This window comes from Zootoca vivipara, chromosome Z1, assembly GCF_965207765.1.
Source record: "Zootoca vivipara chromosome Z1, rZooViv2.hap1.1, whole genome shotgun sequence".
Taxonomy (NCBI): Eukaryota; Metazoa; Chordata; class Lepidosauria; order Squamata; family Lacertidae; genus Zootoca; species Zootoca vivipara.
In genome coordinates this window covers 24,085,168-24,102,116 of record NC_142583.1, presented here as the reverse complement: position 1 = coordinate 24,102,116, position 16,949 = coordinate 24,085,168, and the positions used below count along the sequence as shown (strand labels likewise).

The following is a 16,949-nucleotide window of genomic DNA, read 5'->3' as shown; positions in this document are numbered from 1 at the left end:
GAAGGGGACAGAGGACGAGATGGTTGGACAGTGTTCTCAAAGCTACTAACATGAGTTTGACCAAACTGCAGGAGACAGTGGAAGACAGGAGTGCCTGGCGTGCTCTGGTCCATGGGGTCACGGAGAGTTGGACATGACTAAACAACAGCAACAAATGTCCAGGAACTCTGAAGGCAGCAACAGAAGATCTGGAGTAAATGGGAAGAAGGCTTCCCACCACCACCTAGAATGATGTGCTGGTCCTTCTACTCCATTAAGTCAGTGACGAGGGGTTGGATTGCACACGTATTCTGATGGATGCACTAATTAATAAAAGTTTGTGATAGATTAATTCGGATGCTTGAGTACTTGATTCTACTGCTGGTTTTTTTTTTTAAATTTGGGAATTAGCTACATGAACTTAAAAATATATACTAATGACTGATTTATTTTCATGGTAATGGGTTTGATGAACCTAGAACTGATTGAAGCAACATGTTGGAAGTAAAAAATTAAAACATGAATGCCTACTAATACTTGAATAATATAATAATAATAATAATAATTTATTATTTATACCCCGCCCATCTGGCCGGGTTCCCCCAGCCACTCTGGGCGGCTTCCAAAAAAACAGAAATTCTAAAATACAGAAATCCATCAAACATTAAAAGCTTCCCTAAACAGGGCTGCCTTGAGATGCCTTCTAAAGGTCTGGTAATTGTTCTCTTTGACCTCTAGTGGGAGGGCATTCCACAGGGTGGGTGCCACTACCGAGAAGGCCCTCTGCCTGGTTCCCTGTAACTTGGCTTCTCGTAATGAGGGAACCGCCAGAAGGCCCTCGGAGCTGGACCTCAGTGTACGGGCAGAACGATGGGGGTGGAGACGCTCCTTCAGGTATACCGGACCGAGGCCATTTAGGGCTTTAAAGGTCAACACCAACACTTTGAATTGTGCTCGGAAACGTACTGGGAGCCAATGTAGGTCTTTTAGGACCGGTGTTATGTGATTTCGGCGGCCGCTCCCAGTCACCAGTCTAGCTGCCGCATTCTGGATTAGTTGTAGTTTCCGGGTCACCTTCAAAGGTAGCCCCACGTAGAGCGCATTGCAGTAGTCCAAGCGAGAGATAACTAGAGCATGCACCACTCTGGAGAGACAGTCACTGGGCAGGTAAGGACTCAGCCTGCGTACCAGATGGAGCTGATAAACAGCTGCCCTGGACACGGAGTTGACCTGTGCCTCCATGGACAGCTGTGAGTCTAAAATGACTCCCAGGCTGCACACCTGGTCTTTCAGGGGCACAGTTACCCCATTCAGGACCAGGGAGTCCTCCACACTCGCCCGCCTCCTGTCCCCCACAAACAGTACTTCTGTCTTGTCAGGATTCAATCTCAATCTGTTAGCCGCCATCCATCCTCCAACCGCCTCCAAGCACTCACACAGGACCTTCACCGCCTTCACTGGTTCTGATTTAAAAGAGAGGTAGAGCTGGGTATCATCAGCATACTGATGGACACCCAGCCCAAACCCCCTGATGATCTCTCCCAGCGGCTGCATATAGATGTTAAAAAGCATGGGGGAGAGGACAGAACCCTGAGGCACCCCACAAGTGAGCGCCCAGGGGTCTGAACACTCATCCCCCACCACCACTTTCTGAACACGGCCCAGGAGGAAGGAGCGGAACCACTGCATGACAGTGCCCCCAGCTCCCAAGCCCTCTAGACGGTCCAGAAGGATGTTATGGTCGATGGTGTCAAAAGCCGCTGAGAGATCCAGCAGAACAAGGAAACAGCTCTTACCTTTGTCCCTAGCCCGCCGGAGATCATCGACCAGTGCGACCAAGGCAGTTTCAGTCCCATGATGAGGCCTGAATCCTGACTGGAAGGGATCCAAATGGTCCGCTTCTTCCAGGCGTGCCTGGAGTTGTTCCGCAACCACTCGCTCAATCACCTTGCCCAAGAATGGAAGATTTGAGACTGGGCGATAGTTGGCCATATTGGCCGGATCTAAAGATGGTTTTTTAAGAAGCGGTTTAATAACCGCCTCTTTCAGCGGGTCTGGGAAGGCTCCCTCATGGAGAGAAGCATTTACCAACCCGCGAAGCCCATCGCCCAGCCCTTCCTGGCTAGCTTTTATAAGCCAGGATGGGCAAGGATCAAGGAGACAGGTGGTTGGTTTCATTCGTCCAAGCAGCCTGTCCACATCCTGAATGACTTGTTTTGACCTGAGGGAATCTATCTACATAATGAATATTTATATTGTTTATGAATTCTGGATTTGGTTTAGTGGCTTATGATTATTTTTTAAAAAAGTATGATATTTATCTGATGAACTTGAATTTGATTGTAGTAGCATAACTGGATTAAAATCTATAGAATGAATTAAGAATTTGTATATAGTATATGCTAGGTTGGTTTTGTTTAAGTACAAAGGCATCTGGAACTGTGTAATATATAGGTGTAATTGCATGACTGCATGCTGGAGGGGGGGGGGGTTGGGAGTGAGGGAGAGATAATACCCTAGGAAGAGAGACAAGAAAGAAACGTGACAGGAACCATCTCTATAGGTTCCTTATTCGACAGATTGCTTGAATGTCTAAATTGCCCATAATATGTGAAAGGTTAACAAATAAGAGACAGGGTATGCTCATTGCAATTAGACAGGACAAGGGAAGAAAACTAGAATTACTATAGTGTAAACCAGGGATGGCCAACTCCCAAGAGACTGTGATCTACTCTCAGAGTGATCTACCCCCTTTCTGGGGGTCCAGGTCAAAGTTGTTGAGCTTTTTTTTAGGGAGGAAGACAGCCGTCCAGTGATCTACCAGTAGATCACAATCTACCTGTTGGATGTGCCTGGTGTAAACAATTTAATTAATAGCGACATCTAGTGGTGATGTGTAATCTCAATATGGCTGCCGAAAACAAAACAATTTCAAGGCATGATGGCATGCTTTGGATGTGCATATGTCAGGCATATGTATCTGAAGAAGTGTGCATGCACACGAAAGCTCATACCAAAATAAAAAACTTAGTTGGCCTTTAAGGTGCTGCTGGAAGGAATTTTTTTTATTTTGTTTCGACTACGTCAGACCAACACGGCTACCTACCTGTAACTAGGCATTTATAGTTTAGTTTAACTGTAGTTTCCCTTTTGTAGTTCAACCTGGAAACTTTGCTTGGAGCAAGCCAAGATCTTAAGCCAGTCTGAAGTTTGCTCATGGCTTGTTCCATACTTGATAACATTCCATTTCTTGGTACTGGGAAACAATGGTTAATGGAATACCTCCTGGAGTATTATTGCAGGGCTGGGGGAAAGGGATGGCACAAGGATGGAACACATGGACACAAGTAGGCTGAACAAACTCTGCAGTAGAGTTAAACTGTCCTCTGCAGAAGAAATGCAGAAGAAATAGAAAACATACCAGCATCACCTCCTCATGAAATGGACTTAAGGCAAGCCAAGTAAAAGATTTAATTTTTTTAAAAAATTGTTTCTAGCTTTGGGGCATCAAGTAACATTTTCTATTTCATTCTAATAGAAGAGCTAAGATTGGACCTAATTCTTCAGAGGTGATAGTACCACTTGGATGTGCTGCTAACATTTGTTCTATCGTGAAACTAATGGAATGGGGTAACAATGCATGATGTTAAAGTGCTGTGATTATAGCTCCTTTTAAAAATGAATAAATTAAAATGCGGTGGTGGTGGTGGTAAGACTGTCAGGTTTTTATGGTATAGCTGCGGAGGGGTGGAGTATTTCATCTTTTCCCCACTATGCAATTTTACCAATCAGAAATTGCCCACAGGGTAAAATAGATATAGATGTGTTTTTCCTTTCATGTGGCAAAAAAAAGTCAGAGGAAAAGTTTTGAGTCTATTCACATGCCCCGCACATCACCAACTACATGGGTCCCTGCAGAGGTAGCATTATTTTACACATCTAGAACTCTCTTTTTGATAATATAATTTGCCCTTAGAGTAGCGTAGAATAAGGTTCCCCAGTTGCCCACTGTGATCTCCTATATTTGTCAAAATAGTATATAATTCCGTCAGTTTCAAGCAAACTCTGCTTGTGGTGCCTCAGACTGTCAGTATTATGTGAGAGGGATTCAAGAGCATAACAGAACTTGAGGACTGTGCAGTTAAAGTCCATCAAATAGCTGTTGCCCTAGTGTAGGGGTTCCTAAATTGTGGTCTAAATTTCATTCAGGTTGCCCACAACATTTCTGTGGATTTGTGATAATAGGTTGAAGAAAGGGTATGTATTAAGCACATTAACATTTTTAGACTGTGATTAGGGGATATTGTACATGAGTGCACTAATTATACATGCTTAATTATACATGCTTTGATCGCAGGCAAATGCCCATTTTTGGCCGCAGTGATGTGCATCTAAGCTTGTAACATCTAACATCTAAACTGTAACATCTACCTGCCCTACCTCTGTCCTGCCTGCAAGGAATGGAAATATGTATGAACTGCACAATTTTGAAAAGAACCATATCTCCCCACTTCTGTATTTTCTGATGTGTATGACTGTTCGGATGGAAATCTGGCATTTCTGACACAAGACTTTATAAACCATTCCAATGAAAGGGCTGCAGGAAGATGCATCATGAATCTCCAACGCCCCTCCCCCTTCCCTCTCTCTCATGCATGCCATGGTGCAGATGCTGTCATAATATTTTGGGTTATCAGAAAGGAATGAACACCTGGAGAAACTGCATAATGCTAAATAACGGTATAATACTAAATGACGTTTTGCTGCCTTTGTTTACTCAAGCTGCTTGCTGACAGACTCGGGATATGATTCCAGCTAGACAGTAGTAGTTGATATCCATGTCCTCTCAGTATCAGACAAATGCATTGTGAATCAACGCTGTGACAGAAGTACATTACTGTATTGTGCAAGTCAGACACACCTTTTCAGATTGCAAACACTGTAGCAAAAATGTAACTGGTAGATTTTGCTTATATAGACAGTATTGCACTCCCCCTTCCCCTTCAATGCAGCTGTTTTAGAATGCTGTTCTCCACAAGATGTGTTTATATCTGGGAAGCGCAGCCCTTTGAAAAGCACTAGGAAAAGAGCATGAGGCAGAAGCAAAGCTGGAACAGCCTCTGGGAGCAGCTTAGTACTGCAGACCTCCCTTCTTTCTCCTCCCCTCTTACACACACACACACACACACACACACACACACACACACACACACACTTTCCTAGAGGGAGATGGAGGACAATGTGCTGAAATGAAACGACACTCTGTGTGTTTGTGAAAGGGAGCGAGCAGAGCTTGTGAGGAGGGAGGGACAGAGAGCCTTCTCCGACTCTGCTTTTTCATGCGCTTTGTTAGCGGGGTACGTTGCCCCTGCCATTTGACTGCGGCTTCCAACCCTCAGCAACGTGAGCAACAACCGGAGCCAGAGCTGGTTATTATAGGGTAAGTCAGAAGTGATGAGGCTTAAGATGGGTATAAATGTACTTGCATATTCTCAGCTCATGGGTCTCTGGCCGTTTGCTCATCCACCTACTCACATTCAGAGCAGTAAACTCGGCCTTAACGTGCACTAGCCTTATGCAGAATTAGTGAAGGGAAGGTGGGGAGCATTGTGCGGCCCCTCCTATGTTTCTGTTGTAGTTCCTTGTAAATGCTGCATTTCCAGCTAGGGGGGTAAACACCCTAATACAGTGCAGAAAGTGAAAATGAACACACTGGAAATACTAAAATGCAAATATGATATTTTAATGGTGCAATGCAAACATAGTCTTCCCTCCATTGCATTTGTACAGTATTCTTAATGCTATATTTTTATTATTATTTCAAATTGAATCTAAGGTGGGGCTATGCTACATTTGGGGAAATGTTTAAAGGATGAGCCATCCCAACCAAGTACTGATTTAAAACCTTGTATGACCTAACCATAGGGATGCGGGTGGCGCTGTGGTCTAAACCACTGAGCCTAGGGCTTGCCGATCAGAAGGTTGGCAGTTCGAATCCCCGTAACGGGGTGAGCTCCCGTTGTTCTGTCCCAGCTCCTGCCCACCTAGCACGTCAAAATGCAAGTAGATAAATAGGTCCCGCTCCGGCAGGAAGGTAAACACGTTTCTGTGCGCTGCTCTGGTTGGCCAGAAGTGGCTTAGTCATGCTGGCCACATGACCCAGAAGCTGTCTGCGGACAAACGTCAGCTCCCTCAGCCTATAGAGCGAGATGAGCGCCGCAACGCCAGAGTCATCTGCAACTGGACCTAACGGTCAGGGGTACCTTTACCTTTACCTTTATGACATAAGCATAACAAGTGCTTGCCTATCCACAGGAGTAATTTTTGAATGAAAGAGCTTAACATGCTTTCTGGTGCTGTATTTCCATACCTTTTTTTGTACTTTAAAATTGTTGGGATCCCTATAGAGTACTACTATCACAGGGATATGATTTCAGGTACATTATCCCACCCCCAAGCAGTATGTGCCTTTTAAAAGGAAGTGGAAGGCCCCAGATTTTCCTTTCAAATGTTCATTGGAAGAATTTGTTGATCATTAACTATATTATGAGTAAATGAATAGTCAAACTTGAACTTCACGGAAGAAAACAGCTTAGATTTTCATCTAAATAGTGACGTTGTGAAAACTCATTATGTATTGCATTGTACGTAATTGTATTTTAAGAAAAGAGACTTCCTTTTATATTGTCACAATATTTTATTTTTCAGAAGTGCACATGCTAAAAAATAGTGATTCACTGGAAGGGGCATATCTACGTGGCTTAAGAAACTGGTGATTGGCTCCCCTGTTGCATGGATTTTTTTCTTTTAAAAAAACCAACCCATGAATTTCTTTCCTATAATATGTGAAGTGGCTTCGTAGCAGGGGCGGGGAGAGGAGGAGAACTTATAATTTTCAACGATTCATTGATTTTATTAAATTTGTGTACTGTTCTTCATCCGTATATCTCAGGGCAGTTCGCAACATAAAAATACAAGACAAAAAACAAAATACACAATAAGAACAAAAAACAAAACAATAATACCCCCTCTCCTCTACCGTCTCCTACAACACTATTTCCTTTCACAATCCCTTTCCCAAGCCCATTTCATTTGGTAAAATCAGGGCTTTTTAAAGCCAGAACTCACTGGCCATAACTATCCCCAGGGCTTTTTTTCAGGGGGAGATCCCAGGAACTCAGTTCCGGCACCTCTCAGGTGGATGCCATTGGCATTCTAAGAGAACCAGGAAGGTGTTCATGGTGAGTTCCGGCACCTATTTTTCTAGAAAAATAGTACTGATAGCCCCTAGTAATAATTATAAATACTAAAAGAGGTTTTCAGAAAAGTGGCTCTGGCTATAGGAGTTGACTGGTGTTTTTTCCCCAGTCAAAGGTGATGTGAAGAAATTAAACCTTTATCAATGCAGAACAACTCCTGCAGTTCAAAAGAGGCATAAACAGAATCACAGGACAGCTTCCCTCAAGTCTGCCTCTTTCCTCTCTTTTTGCCAGAGTTCTACTAAGGGCAGTAACATATTAACAGTAAACACAAAGTTTAAGGTGTTCTGCAAATTTCCTTGACAGACTGAGTACCTTTCATCCTGGCAGGCCTGTTTAGGGAATAGAGATGGGGGTTATGGTGCTGTCTCTCTGCCTCTTGCTCACTTCTCAAAGTGGCCCTCCAGGGGGGAAAACACCTCTTGCTGACTAGGGACATTCCTGCCTAATAAAAGTCCTATGTTATAAGTGATTCAGGGCAGGCTATAATACATGGTCAGCTTCCAAAGAGGCAGTATTAGCAGAACACTCTGTAGCCATGAACACATGGTCTGCTAAATGCTTATACTGTATGTAGGGTCCAATTCAAATGTGAACCCCAGTCTCCTTATTACTGCCACAGGTAAGTAAGTACCCGGTGAGACATACGCCTGTGTGGATTCAAGGTGGAACTTGTAGACACCTACAACTCTCTTAAACCTCTCTTAAATTTTAATATATTTTGATATCTGACGCCTGCACAGTGAAGTTGACATTAGGAAGAATGTGTGTTGGCAGAAGGGGACAAGAGCTGAAATCTTAACCACATACGAGAAAATTGAATTAATTTGGTTTCTCTCCCCCCCCCTTTCTTTTCTTCCAGAAAAGGACTGTCTAAAGGAGACGCAGACCGCTGTTTCCAAGGAAAGAGTGAGGATGGCCTTCCAGCACCTTTTACCAAAAGCGTGCAAGAAGCCATTGATAAATATACATTGTATGTGTTAATGTCTGATATTATTTGAACAACAACATAAGTATGTGTTAAAATAATAAGTTAAAAAAAATTTGTGTGTGTGTGTGTGTTTAACAAGTAGAAATTGATTTTGAAGATCACAGCATTGCAGCATTTCTGGGGCAGCACCTGTCCTATCCACATTATAGCATGGCAATTTGAAATTGGGGGATTTCAAAAGTAGTTTGTAGTGTGGCATTCAGCTTTCATTGGAGGGGGGATAAAGGGATTTAAGTTCTTTAGGGATAGTGCAATTTCCTTTTATGAGCCCAAGTAGATGTTTGAATCCTGGTTAGCTTTTGGTATTGTGACTTGCATTTTCTGCTGAAATCATTCTTCTTTAAGATTTTGTAGTGGAGAAAGAATGCTCAAGGGCACTTTAAGGAAGAAGAATGGACCAGAACAATGGTCTAAAAAGGAGAGTAGTGCAAATCTTCTACACATGAAAGTGTTTGTTTTGTTAGCAAGGTTTTGCAGCAACCCCCCCCCCAAACCTAGGAAACTATGTACAGTCAAACCTTGGTTCCCGAATGCCTCCGTTTTGGAACGTTTCGGCTCCCAAATGTTGTAAACCTGGAAGTAACTGATTTTTTGAAGCCGAATGGCTTCCGGGGAGTTTTTTTTCCTCCATTGACTTTGCTGACCGCCCTTTGATCTTTGGTTGTCAAACATTTCAGAAGTCGAACAGTCTTCCAGAATGGATTACGTTCCACAACCAAGGTTTCACTGTACAAACTGGAATATTCCAAGAAGGTGTGCCTGAATATCAACAACTGATTGTATGAAAAATTGCTGGCCTTTTGGCTTCATTCCTACTTTTCTTTTTCACCTGCATAAATGTGTGGCCTTGTGTATGTCTATGAATTAAGTATGTCTGTCATGCACCAACAGAATCATAAAGAGTCTTGTGATTGTTGGAATGCAGTTCCTATCATCCCTAATCATTAGCCATTCTGGCTAAGGCTGATGGAAATTGGAAGCTGGTCTGCAGGGCCACAGTTTTTCCAATCATGTCCTAATGCTAAACAGAGGTTCACCATTTTGTACGGGGAATTGCATATTTAAATTTTGCCAGTATATTTGAATGAGATATCGACCTTTTGCCCACAAGAGTTAATCAATGGCATTTTATATTTGCTAGCTGCTATTGCTGCTCTTTAGGGCTTTCTGGGGTGGGGTGGGGAGTTATTCTTTATGGTGCCCCAAAGTCCTTAATGAAACACAATTGCTTTCTTAATGAGCCATGATGCCATGACTTACGTTTGAAATTTCTTTCCTTCCACAGTGTCTCTGTTTCGTCACTTTCATCAAGCAGACAGTCAACACCAACAGACTTGAATAATTCTTGGTCTGGGATTCAGAGTTGCACCACTGGCCCATCTACTGAAAGAAGCTCTGTTTACTCCTGGAGAGATGATGTATGTTAGCATTTATTAACAGGTTTTGTGTATCCTCTCCTGAAAAAAATCTGAAGTCTCCACCGCACTTAGCTGAAAATCAAGGTCAATTTTTATACTCAACTATGTTAGAAACTAGTTTTCCACTTGGTGACTTCCTTCACTACACTGAGACTTAACATTGTTTTGCATGGAATAATCCAGGCTTGCTAAACTATTGTTTACCTTCCTTACTGAACACTGTTTCTGCCTTGCGTGCTGCTTTCAGTGCTGTGATCTTCATCAGCCAAGTGCAAATATGGTTGATTTAGATCAGGGGTAGCTAATCTCTGACCCTCCAGATGTTGTTGGACAACCAAAGCCAGCATGGTCAGTGGTCTTAGAAGATGAGAGCTGTAGTCTTGAATAGCATGTTTTAGCTGTCTGTGATCTAAACCAATATTTTTTTAATGCTCAGTCCCAGTGCTACTTTGTCTAGAAAAAGAGGTGCCGGAACTCACCATGAATGCCTCCCTTGTTCTCTTATACATGGCAATGGTGCCCACCTGAGAGGTGCCAGAACTGAGTTCCAGCAGAAAAAAGCCCTGCTCAATCCTCTTCTATACTCCAAATTTTACTTTAGTATTCATCATTTATATCAACTTTAACCTCATCCTCTTCTGCTGTTTATTTATTTTTTGCTATGAATCTGTTTTGTTTATCACATTCTCCTTTGAAACGTTCTTGTAAACCTTGCTCAGGTCATTTTGAGGAACTTGCTACTATGCAAATTAAGACCACAGCCTCAAATTCCAAATCTGAGCACCTCTGTCCTGAAGCAGATGTTGCTGCCCTGAACCTTACTGAACAGTTGATGTTTCCTTTCCCCATGCTGCCACCCACCCACCCCACGCACACACCACAAGTCTCCTCATTTGGTCAACAGCGTTTCTGTAGAAGCTGTTTTGCCCATGCAAACTAGTCCTTTTTTTAAATACTGATAGGAAGAATTTAACAGTCAGGGGCAGTGCCAGATAATTCTTTCCTCCCTTTGCAAATAAAGAATGCTGTGCTAGCTGTAGTAATGATGCAGGTTACTGTCCATAAGATCATGCTATTTGGAGCCAAATTCCTTTGATAGTGAAAGAGTGATATACTTGTGGGTTCATAGGCCTGTGAAGCCATTTGTGTTATTAACCTGCCAGCCCTCATCTTCCTTCCTATCACAGCCATGAGCTAGGAGAAGTGGTTTGTACCACATCATAGGGCCAGGCAGAGATGAGGGGTTCAGATCTCTCCAGCAAGCCCAGCTCGGTGATGTGTGGGGTGTACAACTAAATTTTAATCATTGCAGACCTGTTGAAACGAATGAACGGGACTAAATTAGGTCCATTCATTTCATTGGGTCTTCTCTGAGTAAAACCTAGTTGAATACCAACCAGAGTCATTTCTTCCCAGCACAGCAGTATGCTGGGGATAAAGAAGAATGGTCCACCCACCCCCATTTTTCTTCTTATCACAGTGCTGGGATTGGGGGAGGCTTGCGGTGAGTGTGCCTGAGTGCGTGATGTGCATGTGATATGCATATGAGTGTACTGTGTGAGAGAGGGTGTGAAGTGCACTTGCATCTGTGGTGAGTGTGTGTATGTGTAGCATGTTGCTGTATGTGGGGCAGTGTGTGTGAGAGAGTGATGCAGGTAACACTTTTGGTGATACGTAGCTCTCGGAAAGTTGGCCGACCCCAGACCAATGGAGGAAAGCCTCACCTGTTTTGGTGGAATTCCATTCTCTGAATAAAAATAACATTTAAAAGTTGTGTGACTTTTCCTAAATAACTGCAGTGACAAATATGTAATTTTTTTCCGCTTCAAACATGTATAGAAATATTATTTGAAAATATTAACCTGAAATTCCCAGGAATTTGATAAAGCTAATACACAAAGAGTTCATCAGCTGTTTTGGGATGTGGATGAAATGTTGTTTGAAGGCAAAGTGAGTTCCCAAACGGAGAGTCTAAAGGCAGAATGCAAGGATTGGACTAACAGATCGCTTCACCTAAGGCAAGTATATATGCATGTGGATTAGATAATTTCTTTCTAGAAGCATTTTCACTCAAATATGCGCTTAATTTGCTTTTTATGTGTTGGCTTGAGTAGTGAGCATCTTGTGAGTTGATTAACTGCCTGCCCTTTGAATGGAAGAACCTATAAAGCTGCCCAGTATAATGGCAAGATATTATCTTAATTGCTTCCAGATGGGGTTTCCATGGTGTCTTCCCATTGATAAGTAATCCTAGATATTTAAATCTGAGTACTTGCTCAAGGGTGTGACCATCTAGAGTCCACCTGGACTTGGTCGTCCTCTTGCCAAATACAGTGGCCTTGGTTTTTATCGTAGTTATTTTTAAATGTTCTTTTTTACACAGCTGTCCAGATTTAACCAGCATGCTCCTAAGTCCGATTTTATTCTGAGATAACAAAACTACATCATCTGCATAGAGCAGAATCGACACTTTGCGATTCCCAAGGGTGGGGGAATTAGCATTCACATTAACTTACACTATTTAAAGTTCTGGCTTCCTGGGCTGCAGCGTGCTTTTCAAAAAAATAACCTTGGTTCAGTTGCGTTGCATGTATCTGCATTTTCTTTTCATTTCATTAGCAAACCCTATGTTTGTTCTTTTATGCAGGATTTTGGGGAAACAGCTCGTTTTCCCAAAAGATGAGGGCTTTCAGCATTACCAGGGCAGAACTGCCAGCTCTGTTTACTCCAGGTCCTTACCTACCCTGAGTGAAATCACCAGCAGTATGAAAGAGTAAGTTTTTATTTTAATATTCCAATTTCTATTTGGCTGACATTGTTTTCTGTTAAAATGCGCTAGTACATATTTTACATATTCCCAGAATGTAGAACAACCTTGTTTATCGTGATGGAAGCAGTAACAGGTGTTTCACCCATTAGGAATTAATTATAATCAGTAAAAAACATGGATCATATTTAAACGGAACTATGCAGTAATTGGAATTCAATATTACTACTATGCAACTGCCTTAGCGAAATGAACAGCCATTATTTCTTAAGCTTTGATCTTCAATGCAAAGCTCATACTGTGTATTATGCCATTTTCTTGGTTAAATAATACATTGGACAACTATTGGCGACATGAGACATTTGTCCTGGATACAGGTCTGCAAAGCAGTGCTCAGGCACTGTTGTAGGTGATTAGCAAAAGAAACCCATGGCTTCCCACAGTTGCAACATCCTCCTCTTTCTCATCTATCTGGAAAAATACTGATTTCCTGACTGGGTTAATGCCACTGGAAGACGTTTCTGAAAAACTTGAGATAGTTGCTTTCTTTCCAGACTGTCTTTTTTATTTTATTTTATGCTTCGTGATATTTTTTTTAAAATGCTTTAATTGCTTAATTTTACTTTCCTATAAAAGGATTAGTGTACATTTTATTTTTTCACCTTTTTTTCTTCTGTGGTAAAATTACTGTCTTTAGGTTATGCATCTCAGGCTCTAAACTGATTCCTGCAGCTTTTCCAGTGCAGAAAGCATTCAGCTCTGAATTACCAGAAATTTCTTTAGCGAAATCACCTGTATATTCATTCTTGGAAGAGGAAATCTATGATGCAGAAGGAAAAATTGAAGAGTATCTTGCATTCGACAACAAAGAACTGTAAATGTTTGATTTTTAATGGATTATAATGCACTTTGAAAAGAACCAGATTTACCTCTAAGAACTGTTTCATTTATTATAAAATGGCAAATACTATCATGTCAGACTCCACACCACATTAGTTATGTGTTTAAACTAGTGTACTTAACCTGCCTGCTGTTTGTTTTGGTTACAAAAGAAAAATCCCTAAATCTCCAATCTGCTATGGACTTCCAATCCAGATTGTACCATTGCACCAATTTGCAGCTTAAAATGATCCCTACCAGGCTGCTGTTTGATCCAAAGTTGCTGTTTGCTGAAAACAACTTTCAGAGCCCACCCCCACCCCCCCCAAAAAGAGCCAGGAAAGAGCAATTTTCAGGAGAAAACCCATGTGGAGCCCCCAATCTGGATCACATTCCAAATCAGCTTTTTCTCCAAATAAAAACAGTCACATTATTATTATTAATAATAATTTTATTATTTATACCCTGCCCATCTGGCTGGGTTTCCCCAGCCACTCTGACCAGCTTCCAACAGAACACTAAAAACAGTGTAAAACTTCAAATATTAACAAGTTCCCTAAACATTAAGCACACATGTGCCTTCTGTTGCCGTGGGTTTGACTAGATGACCCTTGGGGGTCCCTTCCGACTCTACAATTCTATGATTGTATGAGTAGTTTATCATCAAATGATAGGGAGTTAGGGCTAATCTGTGTGACCCAGTGGCTAGAAACACATCTGGCTTGTGCAGATCCATGCTTTTTTATGTACATGTCGTATACATGTCATAGGTTTTGTATATAACGTAGTAGGCATCCCTAAATTCATGCAGAATTTAAATATTACACAATTAAAGCTCATTGTTTGGCAGATTTGAAGTAGCACTGTGCCGCTTTTTTATATAACAGGATTGTGTAAATAGAAGTAGACTGTTTTTTATTAATAGATAGTAGTGCTTGGTAATAAAGATTCAATTTGCTTCAATCATTAGTGATGATGAAAAGTTGGAGCAAAAGATATATCAGCTTGCCCAAAAGAGGGTTAAACATGGCATTCCTCCTATTTCCCCCAATGCCTGTATCAAAGATGCTGTGGCTGCGGAGGTTTTCGATCACGTCTGGAAGAATGTAATTCAAGTACTGGAAGAATTAATAAGGAAACACTGGGAATCGTCTATCACAGGTAACTGGAATGTTTATGGAAAAGCCATTTATGAAAACATTCTTAAAAATGGGTGCTTTATATGATCTCTGTGGTTCCAGGAGTTCAACACATTTTAAATATGTTTTAGAAATGTATTGTTATGAGTTGTGGTGGTGGGAGGGGCTGGGGGTATGCCAAGACCCTCCTAACCCCTGGATGCAGCAAGTGGTAAAATGTAAACCAGGCTAGCTTCTTGTTGAAGCGATAGCCTGGGTGATTGGCCATTAAGGGAAGAAAGGAAGTGTTTGAATCCAAAGCTGCGGATATGGGGGAAGCGAGGCTTCTAGGGGATGTTAATGCTGTGAACCCTCCATTGTAGAATCAGGTTGTATATACAGTGGTACCTTGGTTTAAGAACAGCTTAGTTTATGAACAACTTGGATTAAGAACGCTGCAAACCCCGAAGTAGGTGTTTTGGTTTGTGAACTTTGCCTTGGAAGCAGAACATGTTCCGCTTCCTGTTGAGCGTGTTCCATTTTTAAATTGAGTCCCCCACTGCTATGGGAAAGCACGCCTTGGTTTAGAAATGCTTTGGTTTAAGAACGGACTTCATAAACCAAGGTACCACTGTATGTGTAAATAAACCACATAGCAGTCTCCTCTGTGTCTCATTCACAAAAGAAACACAAATCCAGGGTAAGCACCTGAAGGGCCTAGAATCTCACACTGCTCAGAGGCAGGGCTGGTGTGCAGCAGTAGAGATGGTCTGTGCTAACATATCCATATGTATGGTAGCATATTTCTGTATTGACCCAGTTCACATACGATACTGGGGGGGGGGGGCATGATGTGTGTTAACTATGGTTTGTGCACATGTGATTGGGCATATGTAATATGGGCCTATGGTTAGCACTGACTCCTGAGAGGAGAGTGAAATGGTAAGAGCAGGCATCCCCAAACTTCGGCCCTCCAGATGTTTTGGACTATAATTCCCATAATCCCTGACCACTGGTTCTCTTAGATAGGGATCATGGGAGTTGTAGGCCAAAACATCTGGAGGGCCGAAGTTTGGGGATGCTTGAGTAAGAGGAACATGTATTCCTAAGGCTTGCTTTGATTTCCAAACCATGGTTTGGAGGCAGTCAGCATTATTTGCGCATAAAGTTGTTAAATAATCACCAGTTTACTATGCTAAAGCAAATGTTTACATTTATGTCTGATTGAAATTAGGATTTTTATTTTATTTTTTATTTCAATGATGAACTAGAGAATGACAAACAGATGGAGAAATTGAAAGCTACTGGAAGCAAGTTACCACATCTATCCATTTCCCGTGTTGCAATGGATACATCAAGTGTACCCCCATCAAGAGGGTCAGAGGCTCGAGGCACATCTGTTGGTTTGCATTTTGTCCCATCACAGGTAAAAATATCTTCCAACTAGCAGGCATTAGGCAGCATATGAAATCCTGTTTCCTTTTTTATCAGCAGCACACAACTTCTCCAGTCCCTGGGCCCTGTGTGAGGTTTTCCTCTCCATTCCTTCTATCTCGGTGGCTGGTGAGCATGCACAGCCAAGGTCTCTAGCACGCCAGCCACACTTCAACACACACCTCTGCTAATAATAATAATAATAATAATAATAATAATAATAATAATAATATATTATTTATACCCTGCCCATCTGGCTGGGTTTCCCCAGTCACTCTGGGCGGCTCTGCTGTCCTTAAGATGTTGTATGCAGTGCTTTTTTTCTTTTTGTAAAAGAATAAAAGGTGCCCCCGCTCACCATGAAGTTTTTACAGTAAGTAGCAACTAAGTACCACACTTTTAACATTTGGGGCAGGGGGGAGGGAAGGTGCTGGTACTGTGTACCCAGAAAAAAGCACTGGTTGTATGGATTTTCAGCATTCCACAATTGGCCCTTAGCCTTCCTGACATGCAGCAGCTGCTTTTTAGATGTGTATGTACATGTGTGTTTATTTTGTGTGTATACATAAACACAATCAAGACAAACCTCTGGTTCTGCTTATCACTCTTCCTTGACACAATGCATTGCAGTCCTTGAGCCACACAGCTACAAAAAAGAAAGAAAGTGAATTTCTATCATATGTATTTAGTAATGCTGAAGGCCCAGTTTTCATATTATCCACATAGCCTGTACTTCCTGTGGCCAACTCCCATGACCATGTATGAAAGAGGCCTATTGCATCTGTTGCTCATGGCTAGTTTCCATATTTCCATTCAGGGCCATTGATGCTGGCACACAAAGTATTCATGTAATCAAGGCGACCCACATGATGCCATAAATTTTGCAGCAGTTACTATATAGGTTGAAATTTAAATAAACACCCACTCCTGTGCACATCTCTCTATCTACTAATCATTATCATTATTATTATTATTGTTGTTGTTGTTATTATTGTTGTTGTTGTTTGTAACATGTGCAAGATAATTCATAACAAAGTAAAAAAATTCCTTCCAGTAGCACCTTAAAGACCAACTAAGTTTGTCATTGGTATGAGCTTTCGTATG

General features: G+C 41.8%; 1 protein-coding gene across 10 annotated transcripts in view; it reads left to right on the top strand.

The window, feature by feature from the left end:
• Positions 1–16,949, top strand: part of FAM149A (family with sequence similarity 149 member A) — a 51,747-nt gene that overhangs the window by 23,247 nt on the left and 11,551 nt on the right. For 5 of the 10 annotated variants that reach the window (XR_015947868.1, XR_015947869.1, XM_088660957.1 and 2 more), the window contains exons 2-8: positions 8,101–8,211; positions 9,515–9,647; positions 11,523–11,665; positions 12,295–12,420; positions 13,112–13,288; positions 14,264–14,454; positions 15,680–15,837. Coding sequence is in view for 7 of the 10 variants with exons in the window: in XM_088660957.1 (XP_088517083.1) it covers positions 8,101–8,211; positions 9,515–9,647; positions 11,523–11,665; positions 12,295–12,420; positions 13,112–13,288; positions 14,264–14,454; positions 15,680–15,837 (1,039 nt within the window). In the remaining 3 variants the exon portion in view is untranslated. Of the gene's footprint in view, positions 1–5,201; positions 5,420–8,100; positions 8,212–9,514; positions 9,648–11,522; positions 11,666–12,294; positions 12,421–13,111; positions 13,289–14,263; positions 14,455–15,679; positions 15,838–16,949 lie in introns of those variants that run through there. The other 5 variants (XM_060278771.2, XM_088660959.1, XM_088660961.1 and 2 more) reach the window with 4 other exon arrangements.